We start from the raw sequence: 27,548 nt of genomic DNA, 5'->3' as shown, positions 1-27,548 counted from the left end.
CAAATGCTTGTCTCTGCAAAACGCATGTGTAGTCTGTGTAATCCGGGTCAATGCTCCCGTCTCGTTTTGAAATTGTTTGATCTTCTTTGCATGTTCACTTTGTAAACACTGGGCTGGTTTTTCTGCAGTGATGTAGGATAATTGTGAAGTTGGGGAAGAAAACGAGATGGGAGGTTTTCAACATACCCTAGCTGTATTGACCCGAGAAGAAAAAGAAAAAAAAAACAAGAGTCCACGCTGACCTAGACAAGACAAGCGTTTGAGGTTAAAAAGTATATAAACTGTCAATTTGTTTCAAAAATAACTGATCGTTTTGCTAGATAAGACCCTTCTTCCTCGCTGGGATTGTTTAGAGGCTGCATTTAAACTGAATTTTGGAAGTTCAAACTTGGGGGCACCATTGAAGTCCACTATATGGAGATAATTCCAGAAACTTTTTCCTCAAGAAACATTTTTTATCGACTGAAAAAAGAAAGACATGAAAATCTTGGATGACAAGGGGGTGAGTAAATTATCTGTACATTTTTGTTGGAGATTGGCGGCTGTGGCTGAAGAGTACACATTTACGTCAAATATGTGTAAATAAGGGCGCTGATACAGCTGCATGTCTGATCATGAACGCGATGATGCACAGCAAATGATGATATAGACTGAAAATTCTAAGAAGACTAAATTGTTTAATTTTTCTGTTTTAAGCTGATGTGTCATTTTGTTCTGAGACTGAGAACTTTAAATGTTCTTTTTTATTTTTCATATTGACCAATATCGTGGTATATTTCAATTAATAATTTGTCAAAGCATATTGGATCTGTTTATGATAGTTGTTGGTCTCTAATTAAAAGATTTCTTGAGAGTTCATTATTATTATTATATTTTTAAAATATATCAAGGAGGCCCTATCTCTGTTGTTTATTTTTGTTTCTTTCTCTGCTCATATTTTCATATATTAATTTGTCTTTATATTGAGTGAGTTGTAGGTCTGTTTTATTGGTTGTTTTCTCTCCTATTCACTCCTACTTTTCCACAGCTTTACACGCCATTTCTTGAGTCTTTGTCTTATGAGTTGTGAACGACCAGTGCTGAAACGGGGTTTCATGACACTTTAAAATTAATCTTTAAAATGCTTTAAAACAAATTTCTTAAGATGCTTAAATTCTGACAGAAATTGTTCACAAGTACCAAAGCGTAGTGAAGAGGACAGGTCTATAATTACCCAGTTTTGTTGCATAATGCTAGTTTTGATGTGTTTTGATCATTTCTTTCTAAATTTTGATGTCTGTTGCAATTAAACTTCCATTAACTTGTTAATTTGTCTTTTCCACTTTAGACCAGATGGCACTGAAAGAGGAGAATGAAGAACTGAAAGAAGTTGAAGAGAAAAATCGATATGAGCGACATGATTTCATGGCTGTAGGAAAATCCAAACGGACTGAAAGAAATTCAGTTCGGAGGATTAGACCTAACCAAAACCTCCCTTGCCATCAATGTGGAAAGCATTTCTCACAAAGAGGAAACCTTAATGAACACATGAAAATTCACACTGGAGAGAAGCCTTTCATCTGTCAACACTGTGGAAAGAGGTTTGTTAAAAAAGGAAACCTTAAAGAACACATGTACGTTCATGTTGAAGAGAAGCCATTCACGTGTGATCTGTGTGGACGTGGTTTCAAATTTGAAGAAGGCCTTAATAACCACATTAGGAGTAAACATTCAGGAAAAGACTGTTTTGAATGTCGTCCGTGTGGAGAGCGTTTCAGTTCTAAAGTAAAACTCTACAGTCATATTAGACTTCACACTAAAGAGAAAGCGTGTGAAGATGCCTTCTTACAAGCAGGAAATCTTCAGAACATTCACACTGCAGAGAAAACTTTCAAAGAGTTTCAGAAATAAAACAACCCATGTTTCACATATGAGAAGTCAAACAGGTGAGAGTCCTTCCACAGAAATGGTATTCATTACTGTCAAGTGACATCACTGGGGATGTTGATATTAACGGTTGATGTAGCTGCAACGTCAGTAAAACTCTGTACTAACTTGGACAGTTGTGTTGCTTCATCATGTCCCAATTTCTTAAGCTAACCAAAACAATGTGGTGATCTATGTTGTCAAAACGCTAATAGTGTTAGAAGAAAGATGTACTCATGATTGGATGCCAAAAGAAGGTCATGCATCACTTCAATAAATGATTTGCTTAAATCCCAACTGCAACTGTTCACAAGTACCATTACATAGTAAAGAGGACTCTAATATTTTAGACAGGAATGGCAGATTCAGGACTGGTTTATAATACTGTTTTGTTGCATAATATTGGGTTTGATGTTTTAATTCTCATATCTTGTTTTTTGATGTCTGTTGCATTGAATTTTACATTGCTTTAATCTTGTTTTCGTTCTTTTTTCACTTTAGACCTGATGGTACTGAAAGAAACCTGATGATCTGCTTTGCTATAATTCAGTTGTTCTCAAACATTGTTTTTTTCTCAAAGACACACCTTTGTTACTTTGAAACTTTGCAGATTTTTACATTCTCAAACCCTAAAATCTAATATCCCAAAAAAAGTAATTAATTAAACTTATTATACTTCTTTCTGTCATAGACAAATGCCGTAATGTAAAAGAAATTATATAAATAAAAGGACATTCAAATAATAAATGTTGAATTGAAGTATTTGATTAATCTTTAGTGAATGCACACATTGAATTAAAGGTCATTAAAGGAGAAGTCCACTTTCAGAACAAAAATGTACATATAATGTACTCACCCCTTTGTCATCCAAGATGTTCATGTCTTTCTTTCCTCAGTCGTAAGGAAATTGTGTTTTTTGAGGAAAACATTTCAGGATTTTTCTCCATATAGTGGATGTCTATGGTGCCCCGAGTTTGAACTGCCAAAATGCAGTATAAATGCTGCTTCAAACAATCCCAAATGCAATTGTAAACGATCCCAGCCGAGGAAGAAGGGTCTAATCTAGCAAAACAATCAGTTATTTTCATAAAAATAATAAAATTTATATACATTTTAATGTCAAACGCTAGTCTTAGTCTTACTCTGCCTGAACTCTGTTTATTTTCCGGTTCATGACAGTTAGGGTATGTCGAAAAACTCCAATCGTATTTTCTCCCTCAACTTCAAAAACCATTTCAAAATCATCCTCCATCACTGCAGAAATACCTTAACAAAAAAGGTAAAACAGTGATATAGGATGATTTTGAAGTTGAGGGAGAACATTTTTCGACATGCCCTTACCTGAACCTGAAAAAAAAATTGTAGGTGTAGTTGTTGTAGGTGTTCAGGCAGAGCAAGACGACGAGCGTTTGACATTAAAATGTATATAAACTGTATTTTTTTTTTTTTTTTAATGAAAATAAGTGATTGTTTCGCTAGATAACCCCCTTCTTTCTCAACTGGGATTGTTTACAACCACATTTAGGATCGTTTGAAGCCGCATTTAAACTGCATTTTGGAAGTTCAAACTTGGGGCACCATAGACGTCCATTATATGGAGAAAAATGCTGAAATGTTTTCCTCAAAAAACAATTTCTTTATGACTAAAGAAAGAAACACATGAACATCTTTGATGACAAGGGGGTGACTACATTATCTGTACATATTTGTTCTGGAAGTGAACTTCTATTTTAGATGTAATTGTGTCATTACTATTAAATCAGATGGTGTTAGTTGTAAAGTTTACCAATTATGAGACTAATATACACAATTGGAGTTTTCATTGTTTATGGTTTGTATAACCAGGGGTTGATTTTGGTTTGAGCCCAACAAAGATGAGCTCCTCTCTGAGTAAATCAGTGGGTATTAACCTGTAATACAGCTACTTGTCCTTCAGTATCACAGTGTCAGCAGAATTTGGCACTATTACTCATATTAAGTAAAAAATATCTTTTGTAGGTGCCCCTGCCACCTAGATTGGTGAAAAACAGAAAATGCAGTATGCTCTAATTGAGAGCCATATTGGCAGATATGAGACGGTCCCACTTGTTTGTACACTGAATATAGTTCTGGGAAATGTTATATCAATCTGTCAGCAAAGTGTATTTGAATCTAAAAGAACTTGTTTGAGAGATTGCAAGTTAGCGAGAAAATGATTAGCTAACAACTTGGCCCGATAAGTCAGATATAAAAATTGTCCAACCAAGGACAATGGAAAGTCATTCAATAGGACATTTTCCAGGTCATGGTACTTGTTGAACTGCATGCTTGATGTAATGGAGGCTCACATACAGTAGTAAGTGTGTAGATCTCTCTGGCTGCTCAGCTTAACCCTTAAATGCATGAATCTTTCGCCAATCGTTATTACACGTATATCCAGCATGGATAAAATCTCTATCTTCTGCAATAGCAAAAAACTCTCTTGACATTTTAAGAACAATTACAGAAGAATAAAATAAATCATCTGTACATGATCATCTGCAGAATAATCTAATTGCACCAAGTCTGGCATGACAGACAGGAGTGCAAGCCCAATGCCAGGTAAGAGTTTGCAGCTTGTACAACTTTACTCTCATTTTCATAGTTCATTTGAGGCCATTTTTATTGTTATTTTTATGGAAAATGTCAACGAGTGTATTATTGTAATACGAGAGTGCCAGCACGAATCTCTTGGCTTGCTGTGGGCTTGCTCTCCCATATACAGATCATGGCTTTGTGCTCCCTCAGATATTACGTGTGCCCTCAAACTTTGTTCTGTGTACGAACTAATAAGTGCTTATCGTAAATGTGTATTTAGAGGGGTTGGGGGTTGAGCACCCACCGGCAGAAACACAAATCAGCGTCCATGGCTTGAAGAGATTATTCCTCGGCTGTATGCCCAGCCATGGCCCCTCTCATTATGAACAGACATCTTGTCCTGAGTGAATAGGGAAATTTACCACACTTGAGAGCCATGAGAGGCCAAACTTAAACACATTGGGGAAAATCTTTTTGTACTATTAAAGAAGTCCACTTCCAAAACAAAGATTTGCATATAATGTACTCACCCCCTTATCATCCAAGATGTTCATGTCTTCCTTCAGTCATAAAGAAATTATGTTTTTTGAGGAAAACATTTCAGGATTTTTCTCCATATAATGGACTAATATGGTGCCCCGATTTTGAACTTCCAAAAGGCTGTTTGAATATGGCTTCAAACGATCCCAAATGTGGTTGTAAACGATCCCAGTTAAGAAAGAAAGATCTTATCCAGCGTAATGATTGGTTATTTTAATAAAAATTATACAATTTATATACTTTTTAATGCCAAACACTCATCTTGTCACTCTACCTGGACTGTTTTTGTTCCGGGTCATGACAGTTAGGGTATGTCGAAAAACTCCTCATGTTCATGTTCTCCCTCAACTTTGAAATCGCCCTATATCGCTGTTTTACCTTTTTTGTTAAGGATGTTTGATCTTCTTTGCATGTTCACTCTGCAAAGACTTGGTCAGTACTTCTGCAGTGATGTAGGATGATTTTGAAATGCTTTTTGAAGTTGAGGGAGAAAATATGAATACACAGAGTTGAGGGAGAGAAAGGCAAGACAAGCATTTGAGATGAAAAAGTATTTAAATTGTATTTTTTTAAATGAAAATAACCGATCGATTCGCTAGGTAAGACCCTTCTTCCTCAGCTGGGATCATTTACAACCGCATTTGAGATCGTCTGAAGTGCATTTAAACTGCATTTTGGAAGTTCAAAATCGGGGCACCATATCAGCCTATTACATTGAGAAAAATACAGAAATGTTTTCCTCAAAAAACATAATTGAACATGAACAATGAACATCTTGGATGACAAGGGGGTGAGTACATTATATGTGAATCTTTGTTTTGGAAGTGGACCTCTCCTTTAAGGCCAATTTAATGGCAATTGCTGCATGTCATGTTCACAGTGCTATGGTGTGGCAACCCTCCCTTTTTCATATATTTATGAAAGGCATTTTCCATTCTCTTCCAGTCACTAGAACAGCAGTTTCTGAGTGGGAGCTCTCCATGGTGCTGAAAGCACCAATTCTCTATCAGTAAAGATAAAGTTTTTCTCAGGCCCAACCTGGCCTTTATCCTTAAATCCTTCCCAGTGTTCACATGTGAGGTGATTGAGTTTTCTGCTTTTTTTTTGGCTGGTGGAATCTGGTTTTCTGCTGCCAACCTTTTTCCATTTCGGGACAAGCTGAAGAGGCTGGAATCAACATGTAAAGTCTATCAATCCCTCCTTAAGGCCCTACAAGGAGGAATCCTCAAACGCGTTGGAGAGGTCAGTGACAACAAGCGAAAATGTTTAAAAAGAGTGCACTTTCATTAGTACTAAGTGTTTTAAAGATGTAACACTTAGGTATTATTTGTAAAAACTAATAACTTTTAGTTATTACACACAACAAGAATAGCAATGTACAGTAAGAGAATTACTTTTACAAATAAGCGCAAGCTGCAATTTTATTGTTTTACTATTGAATTATGCATTTACTTTGCATAATGCGCTACTACCCTGACAAATTGTATTTTTCTCCCATCCATTTCTGTAGTTATTATCATTAGACCATATCGGTGTTTCTCAAACCTTTTACAGTTGCATGCCCCCCCTGGCATTTACTGTCCTTCTGTGTACCCCACCCTTACCCATATTTAGGCAATTTAGAAATCCCAGCCAGGACATGCCTGGGAAAAAGGGGACATATGATCACCCTAGTTTAATGAGATGGGTCTCTTTGATATGACTTGCATAACTCTGCATTGAATTTCATGGTTTTCTGTATCAGGACGTAATAAAAAAAAAAAATCTGGTCCTTGGCAGGTCTTAAAATTTGGAAAACAAATCCTCAGATAAACACAATCACGACACATCACAGTGCCATTATTTATTTAAGGAAAATACAGCCAAGAGGGAAAGGCCATGTGTGACAAAGTTAGGACACCCTATGAGTCAATTACCTGTAGATCCACTTTTAGCAGCAATAACTTGAAGCATTCATTTTCTATGTGACTTTATCAGTCTCTCACATGGTTCTGGAGGAATTTGGACCACTCTTCATTTCAATGTTGCTCCAGTTTATTGAGGTTTGTGGGCATTTGCTTATGCACAGCTCTCACCACAGCATATGAGTCAGGATGAGCTCTGGACTTTGACTGGGCTATTGCAACACCTTGATTCTTTCCTTTTCAGCCATTCTGTTGTAGATTTGCTGGTGTGTTTGGGATCATTGTCCTGTTGCATCACCCAAATTTGGCCCGACTTTAGATGTTGGACAGATGTCCTCGCATTTGACTCTAGAATACGTTAATATACAGAGCAGTTCATGGCCAACTCAGTGACTGTGAGGTGCCCAGGTCCTGTGGCTGCAAAACAAGTCCAAAATTATCAGACTTCCTCCTCCAGCATGCTTGTCTTTTGGTATGAGGTGTTTTTGCTGATGTGCTCTTTAGGTTTTCGCCAAACTTGGCGCTGTGCATTATGGCCACACATCTCCACTTCGGTCTTGTCTGTTCAAAGGACATTATTCTAGAAGACTTGTGTTTTGTTTAGATGTGTGCTGCAGACTGTGCTGCAATGTTTTCTTCTTCTGCCAAGCCTTCCAAACATGCCATTTTTGTCCCGTATTTTTCTAATGGTATTGTCATAAACTTTATAATTTAACATGTTAACTGAGGCCTGTAGAGTCTGAGGTGTAGTTCTTGGGTTGTCTGCCATTTCTCTGAGCTTTACACGGTCTGATCTTGGGGTGAATTTTCTGGGACGTCCACTCTCTTTCACTTGTGAATAAACTTCAAATTGTTTGGAAATGACCGTATTACTCTTCTCAGATTGATGGCAGCAATAATTGCTTCTCTAAGATGATTGCTGATGTCTTACCTGAACACACACCTGAAGGCTCCAGACCAGCAAACTGCCGACGCTTAGGCTTTTATAGAGGCACTCAGACTTGCTGATGATCAGTTGATCAAAGGTATTTGATTAGCAGTGCTTGACTGGTATTTACCCTCTTAATTCCAATGTTAACAGTAAGGGTGTCCTAACTTTGACACACATGGCTTTTCCATTTTGGCTTTATTTTTGTTCAGTAAATAATGACACGGTGCAATTTGTCATGTGGTTTTATTTTCTAAATTTCAAGACCAGCCAAGGACCAGTTTTTTTTTTTTTTTAAGTGATGTCCTGATACAGAAAACCATGGAATTCAATAGGATGTCCTAACTTTTTCACATGACTGTATATACAATAAATAATATTTATTTTATTAGAATTTCCACCCTGTTAGTTTCACATTCCACCCTGTTAAGTTTTAGCTGTACATTAGCTGTAGCTCTTTGAGTGATTAACATTTAACTCTCTAACATTTAACTCTCAGACATAATTATGTCTGATTTTATTTATTTATTTATTTATGTGTTTTTTTTTTTTTTATCTGATAAACATTCTTCATAACATAGCCTAACAGTGTGAAACTAAGGGTGTGACATGCGGGATAACATTTAAAAAACTAAAAAAAAAAAAAGAAGGTGGGAGTGAGAGTTGACAGATGAATTCCAAAGGGAAAAAAAATAATATCACTTCCATAAAATGGTCTCAGTGGAATTGCAGTCTATTTTGTAAGGCGAGAAAGTGCATACTAACAGGGTGGAAGATGACTATAGGGAGACAGTAAATTAAGAAAATTGTAAAAGCAATAACTATAGTTCCACGTGATTAATATGTACGATTAGATGCAGTTTAGCCTAGTTCATAACATAATTTAAACATATTTTGAAGTTTTTATCATTTCATGGTTTATATTTTTTGTGGAAGTTGATTAATTTGCAGTGAGGACATGATAAAACTGAATGCATATATCAATAAATAGGTGTGTAAAACACTATAGTATTTTTAACGTCTATTATCTCTGTTTAAGTGATAAAGAAGACTTACATATATAATTTAAGCCATTTCTTATAAATATGTGTCTCATTTTAGAGAAATATGAGAAGGTAAATCATAGAGACAGAAAAGTCACTGCATAACAGGAATGACCCATGTACATTTTTTGTTTCTTTGTTTTGTTGTTGACTTACCTGTTGTTTTATTTCTTTCTGTGATGGAGGTGTATGGAGGTAGGTGTCATTTTTGCTGTATCCTGTTTTTCTCTGCTGTTTTGTAGCCTGGTAGGGAGTTGGGTGTATTGGAGTGTGTTATTTGATATAATAATTTTTATTATCATTAGATGATATTAGTATTAGTATTAGATTTATTTATTTTTTGTGCTATGGTTCTATTGAAAAAAATATCTATATTAAGTTTTAATTAGATTGTTATTGAAAAACTGTTTCCAAACCTTGGAATAAAAGGAAATGTTTCTGCGTTCAGATATGACTGTTTTGCCTTTGGACAAAAGTTAACATATTACTATTTTTAATCTTAGTTTTCTGTATGTAAATTTCTGCGCACCATACCGGACTTTTATTTTGGGCTGACGATGTGACGTCATAAGGCTGCACCGCGTTCCAGTGTCGGTGATTCGGCTGGAGAAAGGTGTGTGTTTTTATAGTGTTTAAATCGATACAGAGCATTCAGTCTGTTTTTGTTTTTGTTTTGTCTTACAAGCGATGTAAAATGAATCAAAAATTATTGCATATAATGTTGTAATGCTTTATCACGTTGATGGATATTATAGATTTGTCAGTAAAGCACATGCACGCATGATTAACGGAAATGTTGCGTCTCAATTCGCTTCCCATATCGTGAATCAGTTTATCATAAACAGTTCGGTCTCTAGTGAGTAGTGATGAGATGAACTGCTTCGCAAAATGATTCATTGATTCGAATCACGGCACGCTGACGTCACATGCTGATCAAAACAGTGTGAATGCCAAGAGGACACACAGAAAATGAATTACAACACTGACGTTTTCATGATTGTCTAATCGAATAAATGTGATCTATACATCAAATACCTAATTATGAACTTTCAATATAATTTGTGTTATTTGGTGCTAGTTTTAAGTGTTGCTGTTTTTTCTCACTCCGACTGATTTAGCAGAGCACTGAACTAGGAAGCTGACTGAGAGGCAAATGTTGAAATTCGTATTTATTTCTCTTTCTGTAAATTATTCTCATTTTAAACAGGTGAAAGTGTTCAAACAGCAAAAACCTCCTGTTGAAGCAACTGAGATCTACATGACACTATTATAAAGATGGCGTTTATTAAAGAGGAAAGTGAAGAGATGAAGATTAAAAAAGTATTCAGCATGAAACAAGAAGATACTGAGGAACAAACTGCGGTGGTGTTTATTAAAGAGGAAAGTGAAGAGATGAAGATTAAAAAAGTATTCAGCATGAAACATGAAGATACTGAGAAACAAACAGTGGTGGCGGTTATTAAAGTAGAGAGTGAAGACATGGAGATTGAAGAAACATTCATGGTAAAACATGAAGATACTGAGGAACAAACAGGTTGGTTTTCTTTCTCAAAGCTGAACTTACTCATTACATCCTTATTAAAATGTCCAGCAGTGATATATCTGAGGAATGTCACAGGTGTCTTAATTTAAGTGATTTTATTTGACATGGAGCGTGTCGCCTCATGTGGACAGACATGTTGAGGTCACATGACCAGACTAATGCTAACAATAGGTGTGTTCGACTTCATCTATGGCTACAGACGGCGATCAACGAGAGTAGCCGAGGCGTCAAGTCGGACACTTTTTACTCTCGTCAGTGAAGCTCTCGTGGTGTTTGCATGCTCTTTCACAGATGAAGTGAATTAAATGCAATATTTATCAAATACACCGACTTTTCAAAAGCGTTTTCATGAGCAACAGAAACACGTTTCATATACTGCTTAATACAGCACCATCTGAACAAGAATAATGATAAACATAAATATATACTGTTTAAATACTAATAAAGTGGGGTTATTTATGCTTTTATCAGTGTTTTATGATAGATCTGATTCAATATAACATTGCGACTACAGTAAAAACACTTTTATTGTTCTAAAAATACAGATTTGTCAGCATTATCGGACTTGAGGATGTTGGAATGAACCCGAAACACACGTGATTGTTGTCATGCGGTGAATCTGGCCAATCGTGAAACAGCCATGAGGTCATCAGAGCTCCTGCAGCCGCTCTGAAGAAACTGCGCCGGCTGAGTCAGTCGGCTGCTCTCGAATCGCTATGGCAGTACTTTGATGCCACACGTGACAGTCACGAGGTGTCGGTGCCACCTCAAGTCGGACAAAATTTCTAACCAGCATGCACTGCTTCAAGTCAGAATTTGATCGAGCTGCGCAGCGCTGCATTAAGTCGAACACACCTACTGTCTTCAACCTGAAAAGATCACACACTACTTGAATTATTTAAAAGACAATGTATAAATAAGAGTTAATTTTCTTTTTCAATAAGTGCATATCTTTTCAAAAAAAAAAAAAAAACCTTTTTTGCTATTTCAGTTAATGTCAGAAAACTAGCAAGCTAATCCAGTAGTAGTACCGACAGTGTCGTGTAAACATGGCGGAAGATCATTTACGCCGGAAACGCTCCTAATGATTCAAACCTGTGACTTTGATTGTTCATTTTAAGCAATTCACTAGCAAAAACCAGATCAAATTAAAAGAGTCATTCATTTCTTTAATTTCCACATCGCTTGTAATGATTTTAAAAAGCATGAAGTGATGAGTAAAATAGAGCTTTTCGAAACTCTGAATCAGTTAAACCATTGGATCGCAAAGCGTTTGAAGTGCTCCAATGGGATATCTCAAATCATTTGTTTCAGATTGGGACTTCACATCATGTATCGTTAAAGGAGAAGTCCACTTCCAGAGCAACAGTTTACAAATAATGTACTTACCCCCTTGTCATCCAAGATGTTCATGTCTTTCTGTCTTCAGTCATGAAGAAATTATGTTTTTTGAGGAAAGCATTTCAGCATTTTTCTCCATATAATAGACTTCATTGGTGCCCCGATTTTGAACTTCCAAAATGTAGTTTAAATGCAGCTTCAAAGAGCTCGAAACTATCCCAGCCAAGGAAAAGTCTTATCTAGCAAAACGATCTGTCTTTTTTTTTTTTTTTTTTATAAATAAACATTTGTATACTTTGTAAGTACAAAAGCTTGTGTAGCACAGGCTCTAGAATGCACTTTCACGTACTATGGAATCACGTCGAAAGGTCATGCGGAATATAGGCAGAACCACAGAATTGTTTACAAAGCGAACGCACAAAGACTATGGAAGTGCAAGTAAGTCAAACTCTGTTTACAAACAAAAAGGTACAATGATGTCGGACGATTCTGAAGTTGTAGGAGAAAATAAGATGTAGGAGAAAATAAGATGGAGTTTTTTGACATACTCTACCTTTTTGAGCCGGAGTACACAGACGATGAACTTGTGGTGATTCGAAGACATGATTTGTAGTAGTGATGGAAAATCTGGATCATTTTACAGACTCGGACCTTTGAGTCTCGTTCAGCAAAATGAACACATCTTTTTTTGAGTCATTTCGTTCATTTTACCAAAGTCAGCATCACATGACAGCCCCATAAGATGAACGAACAACTCAGAAAACCCTAAGACTCCAAACAGGTGAACTAATTCCAATACAGAACCTAATAGGATGTTGCGCATGCGCGACTGAACGAATCATTCCCCAAGACGACTCATTCTTCCCGAGTGACATTAAAGATTCGTTCAAAAGAAACAAATCGTTCAAGAATGACCTGTGAACATGCATCCCAAAGCCTGTGCTACATAAGCTTTTGTGCTTAGAAAGTATACAAATTTTAATTTTTCGAAAACAATGACTGATCATTTCGCTAGATAAGACCCTTCTTCCTTGGCTGGGATCATTATAGCCCTTTGAAGCCGCATTTAAACTACATTTTGGAAGTTCAATTTCAAGGCACCAATCAAGTCAATTATATGCAGAAAAATCCTGAAATGCTTTTCTCAAAAAACATAATTTCTTTACGACTGAAGAAGGAAAGACATGAACATCTTAAATGACAAGGGGGTGAATAAATTATTTGTAAATTGTTGTTCTGGAAGTGGTCTTCTCCTTTAACCCCTTAGGTATCAAAGGTTGGTTCCTAAAACAAAAGACGTTTTTCGATACCCAGCCCTATCCACTTCCAAAATTGTCACCCTGTAGCTGGCTGCTGGTCCTCTTAACGGCATGAAAAACAACAACAAAAAAACATATTTAAAAAAACGTAAAACATTATAGCTACATAGCTATAAACCACTCATTTTACAATCGCTAAACAGCTGTCACTCATTTCAGTTTGCAGAAAGTTTTATTAAAATCAGTAAAGTTGTTTGCACTGTCTTGTCTTGTGCCATTAAACTGAGGTTAACTTTTATTTGTTTGTTTTTTCACCTTAGACCCAGTGGCACTGAAAGAGGAGAAAGAAGTACTCAATGAAACCAAAGAGAAAGATCAATATGAGAATCTTCAAAAGACAGGAACTAGAAGCGTTGCTGAACAGGAAAACCCTAAAGTGCACACTGGGGAGAGCCCTTTTACCTGCCAAGAGTGTGGAAAGAGTTTCTCTCATGAAGTAGATCTGGAGATGCATGTAAAAATTCACACTGACCAAAAGTCTTCCAAATGCAATCAGTGTGGAAAAAGTTTCTCTAGAAAACAAAACTTAAAGAGGCACGCGAGAACTCACACTGAAAACAAGCCACACAGATGCCAACAGTGTGGAGTGTGTTTTGCTGAACATGGACACCTTGAAATCCACATGAGACTTCATAAAGGGGAGAGCCCTTTTGTTTGTCAGCAGTGTGGAAAAAGTTTCATTTGTAAAGCAAGTCTTGACAGTCACACAAGAATTCACATTGGAGAAAAGCGTTTCGCATGCCCTCAGTGTGGAAAACGTTTCAATCAACGAGGAAACCTTAAAACCCACATTAGAATACACACTAGAAAGAGTTCCTTCACCTGCCAACAGTGTGGAAAGTGTTTCACTCATATAGGAAGTCTTACCGGGCACATGAGAACTCACACTGGAGAGAAGCCTTACACGTGCTCTCAGTGTGGAGACAGTTTTGGACAGTTTGGAAACCTTAAACTCCACATGAGAATCCACACTGGAGAAAAGCCTTACAGTGTGTAATACATCCTTAGCAGGCAAATGGGACTCTACACTGGAGAGAGCTCAGTTACCTGCCTACAGTGTAGAAATGTTTCAAGCAATATTTGAAGTGGGCTGTATGCACAGGCACTTCTACATTCAAAGCTGCAGCATGCAACTTTTTTTTATCTGAACTGACCTTGTTTTAAATTGATCAATGTTGTTGACCTGAACTGACTTTACAACAGAATCTGAATTGTCTCTATAGAGTTTCCATTATTGATCTCTGTGAAGCTGCTTCGATGCAATCCATATTGTATAAAGTTCTATAGAATAAAGGTGACTTGACATGAATTCACACTGGAGAGAATTATTTTGCCAACTCTCAAGATGTAATTAGTTACCACTTGTAGTACACTTGAACTCACTAGTGTACAAAAGATGGGTTCAAGTGTACTACAAGTGGTAACAGAAAAGCAGCACCTTCAAAACAATCCAATTGAGGTGCGTAGAACAAAAAAGTTTCCCAAAAAAGTAAAATACTGAAAAAGTCTGCACACTCTCAAAAATCAAAAATCATTTTTTAATACAGGGGTTGTATGATAAAAGCACATTTTTGTTCACTTAGATGTTCTTAAAGGTAAAGTTAACTTCCAGAACAAAAATTGACAGATAATTTATTCACACCCTTGTCATCCAAGATATTGTGTCTTTCTTTCTTCAGTCGTAAAGAAATTGTTTTTTTTTTTTTTTTTTTTTTTTTTCAGGAAAACATTTCAGGATTTTTCTCCATATAGTGGACTTCCATGGTGCCCACGAGTTTGAACTTCCAAAATGCAGTTTAAATGCAGCTTCAAATGGCTTCAAACGATCCCAGCCAAAAAAGAAGGGTCTTATCTAGTGAAGCAATCAGTTATTTTCTAAATAAAAATAAAAAATAGAATTTATATACTTTGTAACCTCAAATGATAATCTTGTCTAGCTCTGTGATGCACATGCGAAAACTGTGTAATCCGGGTCAATACAGTTAGGGTATGTCGAAAAACTCCCATCTCATTTTCTCCTCCAACTTCAAAATTGTCCTAAATCACTGCAGAAGTACCAGCACAACCTCAAACACCCTTTACATAAAAAAAAAGTAAAACAGCAATGTAGGATGATTCTGAAGTTGGAGGAGAAAATGAGATGGGAGTTTTTCGACATACCCTAACTGTACTGACCCGGACTACACAGAGTTTGCATGCGCATTGCAGAGCTACACAAGACGAGCATTTAAGGTTAAAAAGTATAAAAGTATATTTCATTAGATAAGACCCTTTTTCCTCGGCTGGGATTGTTTAGAGCCCTTTGAAGCTGCATTTAAACTGCATTTTGGAATTCAAACTTGCAGACACCTTAGAAGTCCACTATATGGAGAAAAATCCTGAAATGTTTTCCTCAAAAACCATAATTTCTTTACGACTGAAGACAGAAAGACACAAACATCTTGGATGACAAGTGCGTGAGTAAATTATCTGTATTTTTTTGTTCTGGAAGTGAACTTCTCCTTTAAGATTATCTAGCCCCAAGAAAGAGAGCCCCAGTGAAAAAAGATCGCCAGCCAAGAAAAGCAGACAGAGCAATTGTTACAATCTACTTTTATCCCTTTCTTGACCATGTGACTAAAACCCAAATTTGAGTATATTATAGGAGTGACAATTAGTAGACCTCCAACTTCTGCGTTTCCACTGTCACTTGCAGGGCTTGATTGTGCCTCATCTGTGCTTCCTCAGGGCCAACAGCCAAAGATTTTCAGCCTGACGAATATTTCAGGCCAAGTTGGGGAGTGCTCATGAACAAAGGTGGAGTTTATCCAAGTTACTAGATGGTCTGCATTGCTGATAATTTCTCATGTTTTCTTATCAAGCTACCCGCTAGCATTAACATTAAAGAAGACATTTAAAACTATTTCAGTGGCAAAACTCACTTTCGGACACCAGCGAGCATAGTGAACAGTTGTGGCTAGAAGGGATACAGCTCCGACCAGAAACTAACAATGAAATTAATTGTTCTACCTATTAGATTGTGTTTTATTAACGTCTACACCTACCCCAACCCTAAACTTGGCCCTTATTATAATACAAAAACAGTATTATTCTTGTACAGTGTGACAAAAAAAAGTTAGATTGATGTGCTCATGCCCAGTAGGCCCACAGCCGTTTTTTATCAAAAGTGAAAGTAAACAGACAAGAAAGAAAACGCATGTGTAACAGTAGATCTGTGTGTGTTCAGTGTTAAAGAGACAGCAGCCTAATAAATGTGCTGCCTGTAATTTCTTATTCCAAAACAAAAAATCATTCACTCAATAATCATTCAATAATACTATGCAGTGTTTTCAAACTTTTTATTTCAATTTCTGTACCTGCAATTAGTTTAGTTGTATTTATTTATGCTATTTACTTGTCTTTAACTATTTAATGTTTAAAAATTTATATTGGACTAGTTGTTTTTGCTGTGGTATAAACAATTCCAGCCGAGGAAGAAGGGTCTTATCAAGAAGAATGTTTGGTTATTTTCTAAACAAAAAAAAAAAAAAAATTACAATTTACTATATATATATATATATATATATATAAAGAGTTAAGATGAAAAACCATCTAAAAGTGAGATAATACTACTGAGTGAATGCTCCTGACACATATTATACGTCCATCAAATACTTTTACTTCAAACTCGCTAAATGCCAGCCTCAGCCCAATCAGAAGTACCAATACTTACATAGAAACCTATACAAAGTAGCCAGAGAGAAATGCTAATTTTAAAGAAATAAGTCAGATAGATTTAGAGGCTTTTGCATCTGAACTCTTCATATATATATATATATATATATATATACATAATTTACTATATATGTTTACAAATGTATATTATGAATTTGCCAAAAAGGTCAAACAGCTGTTACAAAAAAAAAAAAAACGTAAAACAGTAATGTAATATGATTTTGATGGGAGTCAATGAGATGGGAGTTTTTAGACATGCCCTAACCGTCTTGAACTGGAGTTCACGCAGAGCTACACGACGAGCATTTGAGGTTAAGATGTATATAAATTGTAATTTATTTATTTTTTTGTTTTAGAAAATAACCAATCGTTTCGCTTGATAAGACCCTTCTTCCTCGGCTGGAATTGTTTACAGCCATTTGAAGCTGCATTAAACTGCATTTTGGAAGTTCAAACTCACGGGCACCATAGAAATCCACTATATGGAGAAAATTCCTGAAATGTTTTCTCAAAAAACATTTCTTTACGACTGATGAAAGTAAGACATGAAAATCTTGGATAACAAAGGGGGTAAGTAAAGTATCTGTAAATTTTTGTTATGGACGTTAACTTCTCCTTTAAGATATTTATGACATGGTACACTCAATTATGGCAGCGGACTGTCCAGGGAGAGAAGAAATTGTTAAATAAAGTCATACTTTTTTGTTTTCTTTGCACACAAAAAGCATTCTTGTAGCTTCATAACATTATGGTTGAACCACTGATGTCACATGGATTATTTTAATGACATTCTTACTGTGTTTCTGTGCCTTGACTGTGGTAGGAGTCTTGCTGTCTATGGAGGGTTAGCGAGCTCTTGGATTTCATAAAAAATATCTTAATTTGTGTTCCAAATATGAACTAAGATCTTACAGGTTTAGAATGACCTAAGTGTGAGTAATTAATGACAGAATTTTTCATTTTTGGATGAACTATTCCTTTAAATAAATTTAGTAGCCCTTTGATGGACAATGTATAAAGGAACAAACTGCTTAGGATTGTTTATTGCACCAAATTAATTTGAAAGGATGTACAGTATATGTACATACAGGCTACTGGAAAAACAAGTAATTTTGTTCAGTTTATGTTGATTTATTTATATTTTTTCTGTTACATTGCTGCATTTCCCAGAAAGGTACAAGTTTGACTTATATTTTGATTCAGAGGAATCAACACATGGAACTGAGTGACACCTTTACACAGTCGAAATTAGAGGGAATCTACTGCAACCGCTCAATATTTGAAACTACAGCAAAGACATTCAGGTATGGCCACATTTATATATATGCACAACAGAAAATAAAAAGCCTTATGAAATCTAAAGAGATAAGGAAATAAAAGAAGTAAAATAAGTAGTCATGAATGTAACATTCAATGTAGCCTGCATTCAGTTGTGGTGTGAGCATAGCCTTGATTTCACACAGCATTTTTCTTGTCATGCTGTTTAACAAAAGACAATCTTACATTTGCATGACATTTCACATGTATGATGTATGTATGTAAAAAAAAAAATATTGCACTAAGAATTGCTCCTTTTTCCAAAATTTTGAGTTTGCAAATGATGTTTCAGGTCTTATATTTAAAACTAATTTTACACTGAAGACATGTAAAAGGTTTCTCTCCAGTGTGAACTCTTATGTGATCCTCAAGGTTTCCTTCTCTTTATGATTGCCTAAAAAGGTTTCTCTCCATTGCCTGTGAAAATCCTTTCACACTAACTACATATAAAACTGTTCTCTCTTGAATGAATCTTTATATGATAATTAAGGCTTTCTTTATATCTGAAACTCATTCCACACTGATCACAGATGTAAGGCTTCTCTCCAGTGTGAATACTCATGTGGGAATCAAGTTGTTTTTTCTGTATAAAACTCTTTCCACACTGAATACATTCAAATGGATTCTCTCCAGTGTGAATTTTCATGTGAGTCTGAAGGTTTCCTTTTAATCCGAAACTCTTCCCACACTGAGGGCAGGTAAACGGCTTCTCTCCAGTGTGAATTCTCATGTGGGCAGTAAGGAGTTTTTTCTGTGTAAAACGCTTTCCACATTGAACACATATGAATGGCTTCTCTTCACTGTGAGTTTTAATGTGGTTCTTAAGATCTCCATTTCGTATGAAACTCTTCCCGCACAGTTCGCAGGTGTGAGGTCTCTCTCCGCTGTGAATTCTCATGTGGGCATTAAGGTTTTTTTTCTGTGTGAAACACTTTCCACACTGAACGCATATGAACGGCTTCTTTTCATTGTGAATTTTCATGTGGATTTCAAGGCTTTCTTTTTGACTGAAAATTTCTCCACACTGTTGGCAGGTGAAAGAGCTCTCTCCTGTATGTATTATTAGGAAAGAACTAAGATTTGTAGTTTGTGTTTTGTGAGCTTCTTTTGGTGAGGAGGTCTTTTCAGTCTGTGAGCAACTAATCGATTTTTCTTCAGTTTTGAAATCACGTTTCTCTTTTTGATCTTTCTCTTGTGTTTCATTCAGTTCTTGACTCTCCTCTTTCAGCGCCATCAGGTCTGAGGTGAAATAATAAAAAAAAATACAAGTTAAAACCAGTTTAATGGCACAAAGCAACAAACATCAGTACATTTAGACTACTGCTGTCAATCGATTAAAAATTAATTGCATATCAACATATTTATTTTGTCATAATTTCACACTGAATCACGTTTCACAGATCTGAAACCCATACGATTTTCTGCAAGTTCTTAACGGTCACTCGACAAAACTACTCACAGAGCTGCTGAGACAGCGTGCCAGTACCGAATTAACTTCTCTTTTGCATATTATCATGTTTTTTTTAAACACATTACACTAGGAAAGAAATTTAATCACACAATTAATGCATTAACTTTGACAGCCCTAATTTAGACATGAAGAGAATCCAATCCAAATGTATGCTAGATCCTACTGAACTGCTGAAAGATGTGTAACTTGTAATCTCAGAACCTCTTATCAATATTTTTAAATCTTTCCTTATACGACTTTTTTTATTGCTCACTGTAATGAACGCTGCTATTTTCATTCAGGTATGTTAATGGCATATGTCAGTATGTCACTTTTGAAAAAGAGTAGAAAAAAAATCCTTTACACATAAAACATGTCAAATTAAACTCAATTGTCATGCACAATAAAGTTTTTGTTTTGATACTGTTTTTTTATTGTTTTTATAATCATAAGTAGATACTGAGTTTAATTTTACACTAAACAATTGTTTTGGCAACTTCTGTATGAGATCTGCATCTTCATTTCTGTAGAAGACATTATAATAATGATTAAATGAGTGAGTTCAACTTTGACAATCAAACCAACCTGTTTGTTCCTTAGTATCTTCATGTTTGACTTCTTCGATTGTCATGTCTTCACTCTCCTCTTTAATAAACACAATCTTTATTTGTTCCTCAGTATCTTCATGTTTGATTCTGAATGCTTCTTCGTTCTTCATGTCTTCACTCTCCTCTTTAATAAATGCCATCTTTATAATAGTGTCACATGGATCTCGGTTGCTTCACCAGGAGTTTTTCCTGTGTGTTTGAACACTTTGTTCTGTTTAAGATGAGAATAACAGAAAGATAATACAATCCAAACTAAATCTCTGGGTGTGTCTCAATCAGTTCCCTAGTTAGGTAGTCAGCTCACTGGTAAGGGGGGCAATCAGAGTGGCTTTAAATGACCTGGGATGCGTTTCCCGATCACGCTGTCTCTTAGCGCGCTACGAAGACTCTAAAGGCATATCTTAACTACAGGTGTACCTTTTCTAGGTGTGTTCCCTGAACTATACCTTAGGAGGTTGTTTAAGATATATCTACTTACGTGCGAGGTTACCGGGTGCTGTCCGTGACGGTGGTGCTGAATTGGTTGATACTGATGGCTCAGAAACTGATTACTCACTCTATACAGGGTGTGCTTCAGTGCGTTATGTGAGAAAGTGGTGTTCTTTATAAAATAAATGTTGATTTTAAATAAATACATGGCACTCTGTCCTGTTAGAACGGAGCGAACTTGCGTGAAACTTTTACTTTCGCTTTGCAACATACGGGAAACGAACCTACATGAGAGACACTGCTTAATAATCTAACATTTTCTAACAAAGAAAGAAAAAAAAAAACACTTTGTGTGCTTTCCAACAAGAAGCTCTTCAGAATTAGCTGAAATTGCATTTATCAGGACTCATGGGATCTTATAAAAAATAATCTAAATTGCAAACTAAATCCAACCCTAAACATTTTATATCATTTCGAGCCAGCAACTTCATGCCCAAACATGCGTATCATTAACTGGCAGCAGGACTATGCATTCACTGGTTTTTAAAAGGCTAATTTATATTATCATAATACATTTTCCACAGCGTCTTTATTTACTCCACAACCAGGGTTGATTGCCTAGCAGCTGCATCACATTGTTGGTGTAAATCTCTCATTTCTGTTGAATAAGCAACTCAATAAAAGCGCAATTAATAAATAATCAACAGCTATGTAGAGAAAACGGAGAGCGGCCAGCAGCTGAATTTCGGGACTGAGGGGGTACAGTAGCTCTGTCAAGTTTGTCTCGACAAAATTGGACCAACAAGATCTAAAAGCATGCTGAATTTGCTGTTGTGACAGAGAATTTTTATTTACTTTTATTTAATGTGCCTTTTGATAATGTAACCAAATAAAAAAAAGCTATCGGCCATCAGTGTTTTTTTTTTTTTTTTTTTTTTTTTTTTTTTTAATTGTATTAAAACACTTCAGTTAGTCTAATTCAACACTGGGCGTATTACAGCTTAAGAATTATATTCGTATAGACTGAGATGTAAAGAATTGTGAACTGTTAAAAGTGATAAGGTAAAGCTAAGAGTGGTCCAGACCAACCTTACGAAAATATGACTTACAGAAGGTAAACTTAACTAATAACGTTTGGGGAAACACATATTAAAGATGAGGTACAGCGTAAGGTATAACTTAAGAACGCCGTAGGATTAAGAAGTTTTCGGGAAACGCAGCCCTGAGAAGACAAAAATGAAACTCAAAATGATTGTACTTAACGTTACTTTCATGAAAACTTATGCAGATGGTTTATAGTTGTTGTCATTATACGTGTGTTTTTGTTGTTCTCGCTGTTTTGTGCAGCAGGTGTCGTCAGCGTGCTGTAATCGAGCGAAGAGTGAATCATTTTGTAAAGTAACTGATTCAATTGATTCGGCGTTTCGAAAAGCTCCGTTTCTCCATCCCTACCAGTGATAAACTGACTTATAACATAGGGAACGAAATGAGATGCACTGTTTCTGTTACTTATACAAAATAATCTCAATTAACGTGACTAGATAAAGCATTACAGTGTTGCATTCGGTTATTTATTTCACAGCTTTATATACAATTCTCTAAACGAGTTGTGCTCATTTAAACACTTTAAATGATTAAAAGCACGCACCTTTCTTCAGCCGGATCACAGACGTAGGAGCGCGACGCAGCGTTGTGACGTCATATCGCTAGACCAAAATAAAAGCCTTTCCAAAAAAAAAAAAAAAAAAAAAAAGAAAAAGAAAAAGATAAAGATATCAAAAGCCCAACGCTCTCAATACAGTTGAGCTTTGTATCTAGTCTTATATCTGAATATAAGCAACATTTAAGTGCTTTCATGATTAACTCCTTAGCATTTGTGATATTCTAAATCAAGGATGAATTCAGCATCTTGATTTTCAAAATACAAAATTGGAAAGAATGTGTAAATCGAAATTAAATTTGTGGTTGCAGAGTGATTAAACAGTTTTATTTGTTAACTGAAACTGAATTGTTATGTCAGCGTATATTATTATGTCAATGTTCATCTTCATCTCTCTCCCAAGAATATAAAGGCAATAAATCAGATTTAAGATGGTCGAAGCTGGCGTTTGACTTTAAAAAGTATATAAATTGTATTATTTTTATGACAATACCTAAATGTTTCATTAGATAAGACCCTTCTTCCTCGGCTGGGATTGTTTACAACAGCATTTGGGATTGTTTGAAGCTGCATCCAAGCTGCATTTTGGAAGTTCAAACTCAGGGCACCATAGAAGTCCACTATATGGAAAAAAATCCTGAAATGTTTTTTTTTTTTTTCAAAAAACATAATTTCTTTATGACTGAAGAAAGAAAGACATGAACATCTTGGATGACAAGGGGTGAGTACTGTCATTATCTGTTCTGAAATTGGACTTCTCCTTTAACAGCTCCCGATCGAGATGGAGCATCCCTGAACTCCACAGAAACTGCACAGAAACCACAGCAACAAACTAGTGACGAGAACAGAACAAAAGAAAGTAATTGACTAACACAAGGACAAACTAACTAAAAGACCAATCACAGTAGAGAGCTTGTAAAATGTCACTGTTTTACTGTTTCTGTTTCGGTTGTCCAAAACTCTTTACACAAAAGAATACAAACAAGGTTTTGCATATGACATTTCAGATGTATTTCTAAGGATGATGGCAAAATCATTTTTTTCTACACTGACCATACTTAAATCACCATTTTCCAGAGTGAATGTAGAGGACATTTCTTAAACTACTCTTTTTTTCCTTATTACACTCAAGAACAATACAGTATCTTTCCAGAATGAGTTTGCAAATGATGTTTCAGATATTATTTATATGTAAAGGGCTGTTCTCCATGTGAATTTCCATGTGAACTTTAAGGTGTACTTTCTTTTTGCAAGTCTTTCCACAGTGATGTCACATGTAAGGTTTCTTCCCAAATGAGTAAGTTCTTGTGGGCTTATTAAGGGTTACTTTATGTCTGAAGCTCTTTCCTAACAACATATAAATGTCCTCTCATTAGTGTGACTGTTCATATGAGGCTGAAGATTTAGTTTTGCAGGTGTATGGTTCTCATGTGCCTGTTAAAGCTTCCTTGCTGAGTAAAACTGATTCCACACAGTTTGCAGGTGTAAGGCTTCTCACCACTGTGGATGCTCATGTGGCTTTTAAGGGTCCCTTTTACATTGAAACATCTTCCGCACTGTTGGCAGGTGAAAGGCTTCTCTCCAGTGTGCGTTCTCATGTGGACTTTAAGGTTTCTGTGTTCAATGAAATGTTTTCCACATTGTTGGCAGGTGAAACGCTTCTCACCATAGTGAATCCTCATGTGGATTTTAAGGCTTCCTTGTTGAGTGAAACGTTTTCCACACTGTTGGCAGATGAAAGGCTTCTCTCCAATGTGACTCATTATGTGTACATTCAGGTTTCCTTTTTGGGTAAAACTCTTTCCACACTGTTGGCAGGTGAAAGGCTTCTCTCCTGTGTGAATTCTCATGTGGGTAATAAGAGTTTGTTTCTGTGTTAAACCCTTTCCACATTGAGGGCAGGTGTAAGACTGCTCTCCAGTGTGAACTCTCATGTGGACTTTAAGGCTTTCTTTTCGACCGAAACCGTTTCCACACATATTGCAGGTGTAAGGCTTCTCTCCTGTGTGAATCCTCACATGGACTTTGAGGTGTCTTTGTTGATTGAAACTCTTTCCACACTGTTGGCAGGTAAAATGCCTTCTAGTTCTAGTCGTTTGAGCTCTTTTTTGTGAACAAGTGTTTTCAGTTTGTGAGTAACTAAATGACTTTTGTCCATTTATGAAATCATTATGTTTCTTAAACTGATCTTTATCTTGCATTTCATTTAGTTCTTCACTTTCCTCTTTCAGTGGCATTAGGTCTAGGGCAAAAAGACACAAATACAAGTTAATCCCTGTTTAAAAACAACAGTACAACAGAAAGCAACAAAGGACTAAATCTGTCAAACTCAGCTTATGGCTCATGTGCACCGAGTGCAGTACAGTACGGTACGCAATTATTTCCGTTTCCATTTCCAACCGTACTGTACTACTTTTCTGGTACCCTTCCATTGGGGTAACTAGCACAGCAAAGGGTACCAAAAGGGTCGAGCTAAAGTCACTGCAGAACGTTGATTAGTTAACTAGAATCGACACTTGTGCATGCTACAAGGGAATAAAGCGTCTCCTTCACTCGTTCCGCTACGCTGTTTATGCGTGTTGGGCTTATTTACATCAGAAAGAGCAAATACTATTTTAAAAATTAGAGATGAAGGTAATAATAAGAGGTCATTCCAGAGCAAATTTTGACTGGGAGAAAGATTTCCACATGTCATGCAGATGTCAAAGAAAAGCTCCATTAGGAATTCTGGACTATGTCTCATCTAACCTTGAAGGATGTAGTGTGGGATGTCTGGGAGGTAGATGTTTTTATAAGGATTTATAAGGACCAACCTGTTTGTTCCTCAGCATCTTCATGTTTGACATTAAATGCTTCTTCAATCTTCAAATCTTCAATCTCCTCTTTAATAAATGCCATCTTTATAATAGTGTGAATCACGTGAATCTCAGTTGCTTCACCAGACGATTTTCCTGTGTTTGGACACTTTGTCCTGTTTAAGATGAGAATAATTAACAAAGAGAAAAATAAATGCAAACTAAATCTCTGGTTGTGTCTCCCAGACCTCAGCTCCCTAGCTCAGTAGTCATTGCACTGGTAAGGGAGTCAGTCAGAGTGAGAGTTATGAAAGACCTTATATCACCTGAATAATTAAAACACTCGCACTACAAATTAATAAGCACACTATGCAGACATTTCATATTTTGTTAGTTTTAATATTTGTGATTTAATTACCCTTTGATTACATTTAATATTACATTTTCGTCAAAACAATGCTGGTTTATAAATGCGGTCACGCTTGTTCTTGCATTGTTCTGAGCAGCGCAAGTGTCGTTGACGTGTGGTGATTCGAGCGCTTAATCGAAACAGTGAATCATTTTGTGAATCAATTGATTCAATTGACTCGGAGTTTCATAAAACAACGTTTATCTATTCACTACTTGCCAGTGACTGAATTCGTATTTACGACCAAATCATTCACGATATATGGAGCGAAATAAGACGCACTTTTTATATTACTCATGTGCAGATGCGCATTACTCATGTTAAATGTTAAGACGAGAATAATAATATAGAGGAATAGCGCACATAATAATTTGTTCTGCATTGCGTGTAAAAAAGAACTGATTAAACGGTTTGTCTCGATTAAAACATTATAAATGCTTATAAAACATACCTTTCTTCAGCCCAGATGCAGGAGCGGGACAAAATATTATGACGTCACATCGCCACGCCAAAATAAAGGTGTTGTTCACACACTTTTCTTTGACAAACAAATGCTTTAACATATTAGAACTCATATTTAACATTTCCAGTTCACCCTAAAAGTAAAGAGACTTACTTTTTTTATATGATGAATTTTATATTATATAAAAAATATTAAAAAATATTTCATTTTGAAATGATTTTGTGTACATTTTGTAACTTATTTCCAGATAATACAGAGCATTTTTTTATTCTAGTGTCTTCTGGGTAAAAGTGCAATTATGGTTAAAGGAGGGTAATGTGTTTAAACAAAATCTGTCCTTTATAGTATGGAAACTATGAAGAAGGTGGTCAAGAAGGTTTTTTTTTTATTTACTAATTTAATAATTAATAATTTACTATTGTTAGCCAAGAATTTTATTCTCAAATGTATTTATAGTATTTAAGAATTATTTGAAACTATACCCAAAAGCTTGGTCAAAAACAAACAAACAAAAAAATAAATAAATAAAAAGCTGGAATCTTGTTAGAGTTATTTGATAAATATAATTTATTGTAATGTTATTTATCCTCTATGTTTTATTCATAGTTAATGTGGGTTTTTTAATGTTTTGTTTTCTATTCTAAGTCTAAGCCCCTCTTAAAGTGTATGCCATTTTGCTTTGTAAATTTGTAATATTTTTGTTATACTTAAAAAAAAGTGTTTCTCCCAAAAAGGCAGCATCCATTTCATGAAAAAACACTGGGAAAAAACTTGTTAAATGTGGTCAAAATTCCTACAAAACCAACCTGCTACACCATCTATGATGAACTAAACCAGCATAGGGTGGTTTTAAAACACTTCAATTCTGAATTCTGCTTTAATCTAATTCGTATGTAGCCTACATAATGATTTTAGACAGCAGCGTGTGAACGAGACTTTTATTTTGGTCTGGCGATGTGATGTCATAAGGACGCGCTACGCTCCTGTATCTTTGCTGAAGAAAGGTAAGTGTTTTTAAGCATTTATAATGTTTTATTCTATACAAACGGTTCAATTCTGTAGTTTTGACACGCGATGTAGAACGAATTGTGTGTTATTGAACGTAACACAGTAATGCTTTATAATGTTTTATTATTATTCTGTTGTTAATAATATTTAACATGAGTTATGCGCTTCTGCACAGGAGTAGCATAAAAAGTGCGTCTTATTATTTCGCTCCCTATATCGTGACATTGTAGCTTAAACACGAATTTAGTCACTGGCAAGTAACGAATACATCAACGTAATTTTTCAATTGAATCAGTTGATTCGCTCAAATCAACCCACGCCGACGAAACCTGCTCTGCTCAAAACAAAAAACAACAACAACCTGACACTTTGTATAAACCAGCTTTTTTTTAGTTAAGTACAATATTAAATTTCGTAAAGAAGTCACTGTATACTAAATATTACTCAAAAGTAAATACGAAATGTATGTATAGTGTGGTCATTTATTAAATTGTAATGCTAGTTTTGAGTCAGGTAATTTAAGGTCATTAACTATTATTCTGACTGACTCCCTTACCAGTGAGCTGACTACTTATAGGGAGCTGAATGAGACGCACCCAAAGACTGACTTGGCATT

The 27,548-nt window shown here is 35.8% G+C and overlaps 6 protein-coding genes across 13 annotated transcripts in view; 4 read left to right on the top strand and 2 right to left on the bottom strand.

The window, feature by feature from the left end:
* The window catches only part of LOC127164253 (gastrula zinc finger protein XlCGF49.1-like), a 30,531-nt gene extending 23,767 nt beyond the window's left edge, over positions 1-6,764 (top strand). For 2 of the 4 annotated variants that reach the window (XM_051108095.1, XM_051108093.1), the window contains exon 3: positions 1,328-2,656. In XM_051108095.1, the coding sequence (XP_050964052.1) occupies positions 1,328-1,890 (563 nt within the window). In that variant the 3' untranslated portion in view covers positions 1,891-2,656. Of the gene's footprint in view, positions 1-1,327; positions 2,657-6,159 lie in introns of those variants that run through there. The other 2 variants (XM_051108097.1, XM_051108094.1) reach the window with 2 other exon arrangements.
* Positions 1-27,548, bottom strand: part of LOC127164203 (gastrula zinc finger protein XlCGF7.1) — a 240,762-nt gene that overhangs the window by 36,311 nt on the left and 176,903 nt on the right. Inside the window, exons 1-3 of one of the 3 annotated variants that reach the window (XM_051107994.1) lie at positions 22,246-22,292; positions 20,146-20,379; positions 17,795-19,349 (exon numbers count right to left, since the gene is read on the bottom strand). In XM_051107994.1, coding sequence (XP_050963951.1) covers positions 18,547-19,349; positions 20,146-20,308 — 966 coding nt within the window. In that variant the 5' untranslated portion in view covers positions 20,309-20,379; positions 22,246-22,292 and the 3' untranslated portion in view covers positions 17,795-18,546. Of the gene's footprint in view, positions 1-17,794; positions 19,350-20,145; positions 20,380-22,245; positions 22,293-27,548 lie in introns of those variants that run through there. The other 2 variants (XM_051107990.1, XM_051107991.1) reach the window with 2 other exon arrangements.
* Positions 1-27,548, top strand: part of LOC127164192 (gastrula zinc finger protein XlCGF8.2DB) — a 103,765-nt gene that overhangs the window by 12,409 nt on the left and 63,808 nt on the right. The window lies entirely within an intron of this gene.
* LOC127164190 (gastrula zinc finger protein XlCGF57.1-like) overlaps positions 1-27,548 on the top strand; it is a 93,598-nt gene that overhangs the window by 46,211 nt on the left and 19,839 nt on the right. The window lies entirely within an intron of this gene.
* LOC127164226 (gastrula zinc finger protein XlCGF8.2DB-like) overlaps positions 6,800-27,548 on the top strand; it is a 30,740-nt gene continuing 9,991 nt past the window's right edge. The window contains exons 1-3 of one of the 2 annotated variants that reach the window (XM_051108032.1): positions 6,844-9,489; positions 10,084-10,410; positions 13,340-14,388. In XM_051108032.1, the coding sequence (XP_050963989.1) occupies positions 10,152-10,410; positions 13,340-14,076 (996 nt within the window). In that variant the 5' untranslated portion in view covers positions 6,844-9,489; positions 10,084-10,151 and the 3' untranslated portion in view covers positions 14,077-14,388. Of the gene's footprint in view, positions 9,490-10,083; positions 10,411-13,339; positions 14,389-27,548 lie in introns of those variants that run through there. The other variant, XM_051108033.1, reaches the window with a different exon arrangement.
* LOC127164234 (gastrula zinc finger protein XlCGF8.2DB) lies at positions 23,102-25,956 on the bottom strand. The gene is made up of 3 exons (XM_051108050.1): positions 25,913-25,956; positions 25,071-25,228; positions 23,102-24,499 (listed from the first exon to the last, which is right to left on the bottom strand). Exons 2-3 carry the CDS (start codon positions 25,153-25,155, stop codon positions 23,661-23,663), a joined length of 924 nt encoding a protein of 307 aa, XP_050964007.1. The 5' UTR covers positions 25,156-25,228; positions 25,913-25,956; the 3' UTR covers positions 23,102-23,660.

Source organism: Labeo rohita, chromosome 4 (assembly GCF_022985175.1).
Source record: "Labeo rohita strain BAU-BD-2019 chromosome 4, IGBB_LRoh.1.0, whole genome shotgun sequence".
In the NCBI taxonomy this organism is placed as follows: Eukaryota; Metazoa; Chordata; class Actinopteri; order Cypriniformes; family Cyprinidae; genus Labeo; species Labeo rohita.
Note: the sequence above shows the minus strand (reverse complement) of the source record. Positions and strands in the feature narration are given on the sequence as shown.

What these genes read in the sequence shown, in the direction of transcription:
- LOC127164234 (XM_051108050.1), bottom strand. Translation starts at nt 25,155, where the DNA reads ATGGCATTTATTAAAGAGGAGATTGAAGATTTGAAGATTGAAGAAGCA. An exon ending in AGATGCTGAGGAACAAACAG is followed by an intron (nt 24,500 to 25,070) that starts GTTGGTCCTTAT and finishes TTTTTGCCCTAG; the next exon opens with ACCTAATGCCACTGAAAGAG.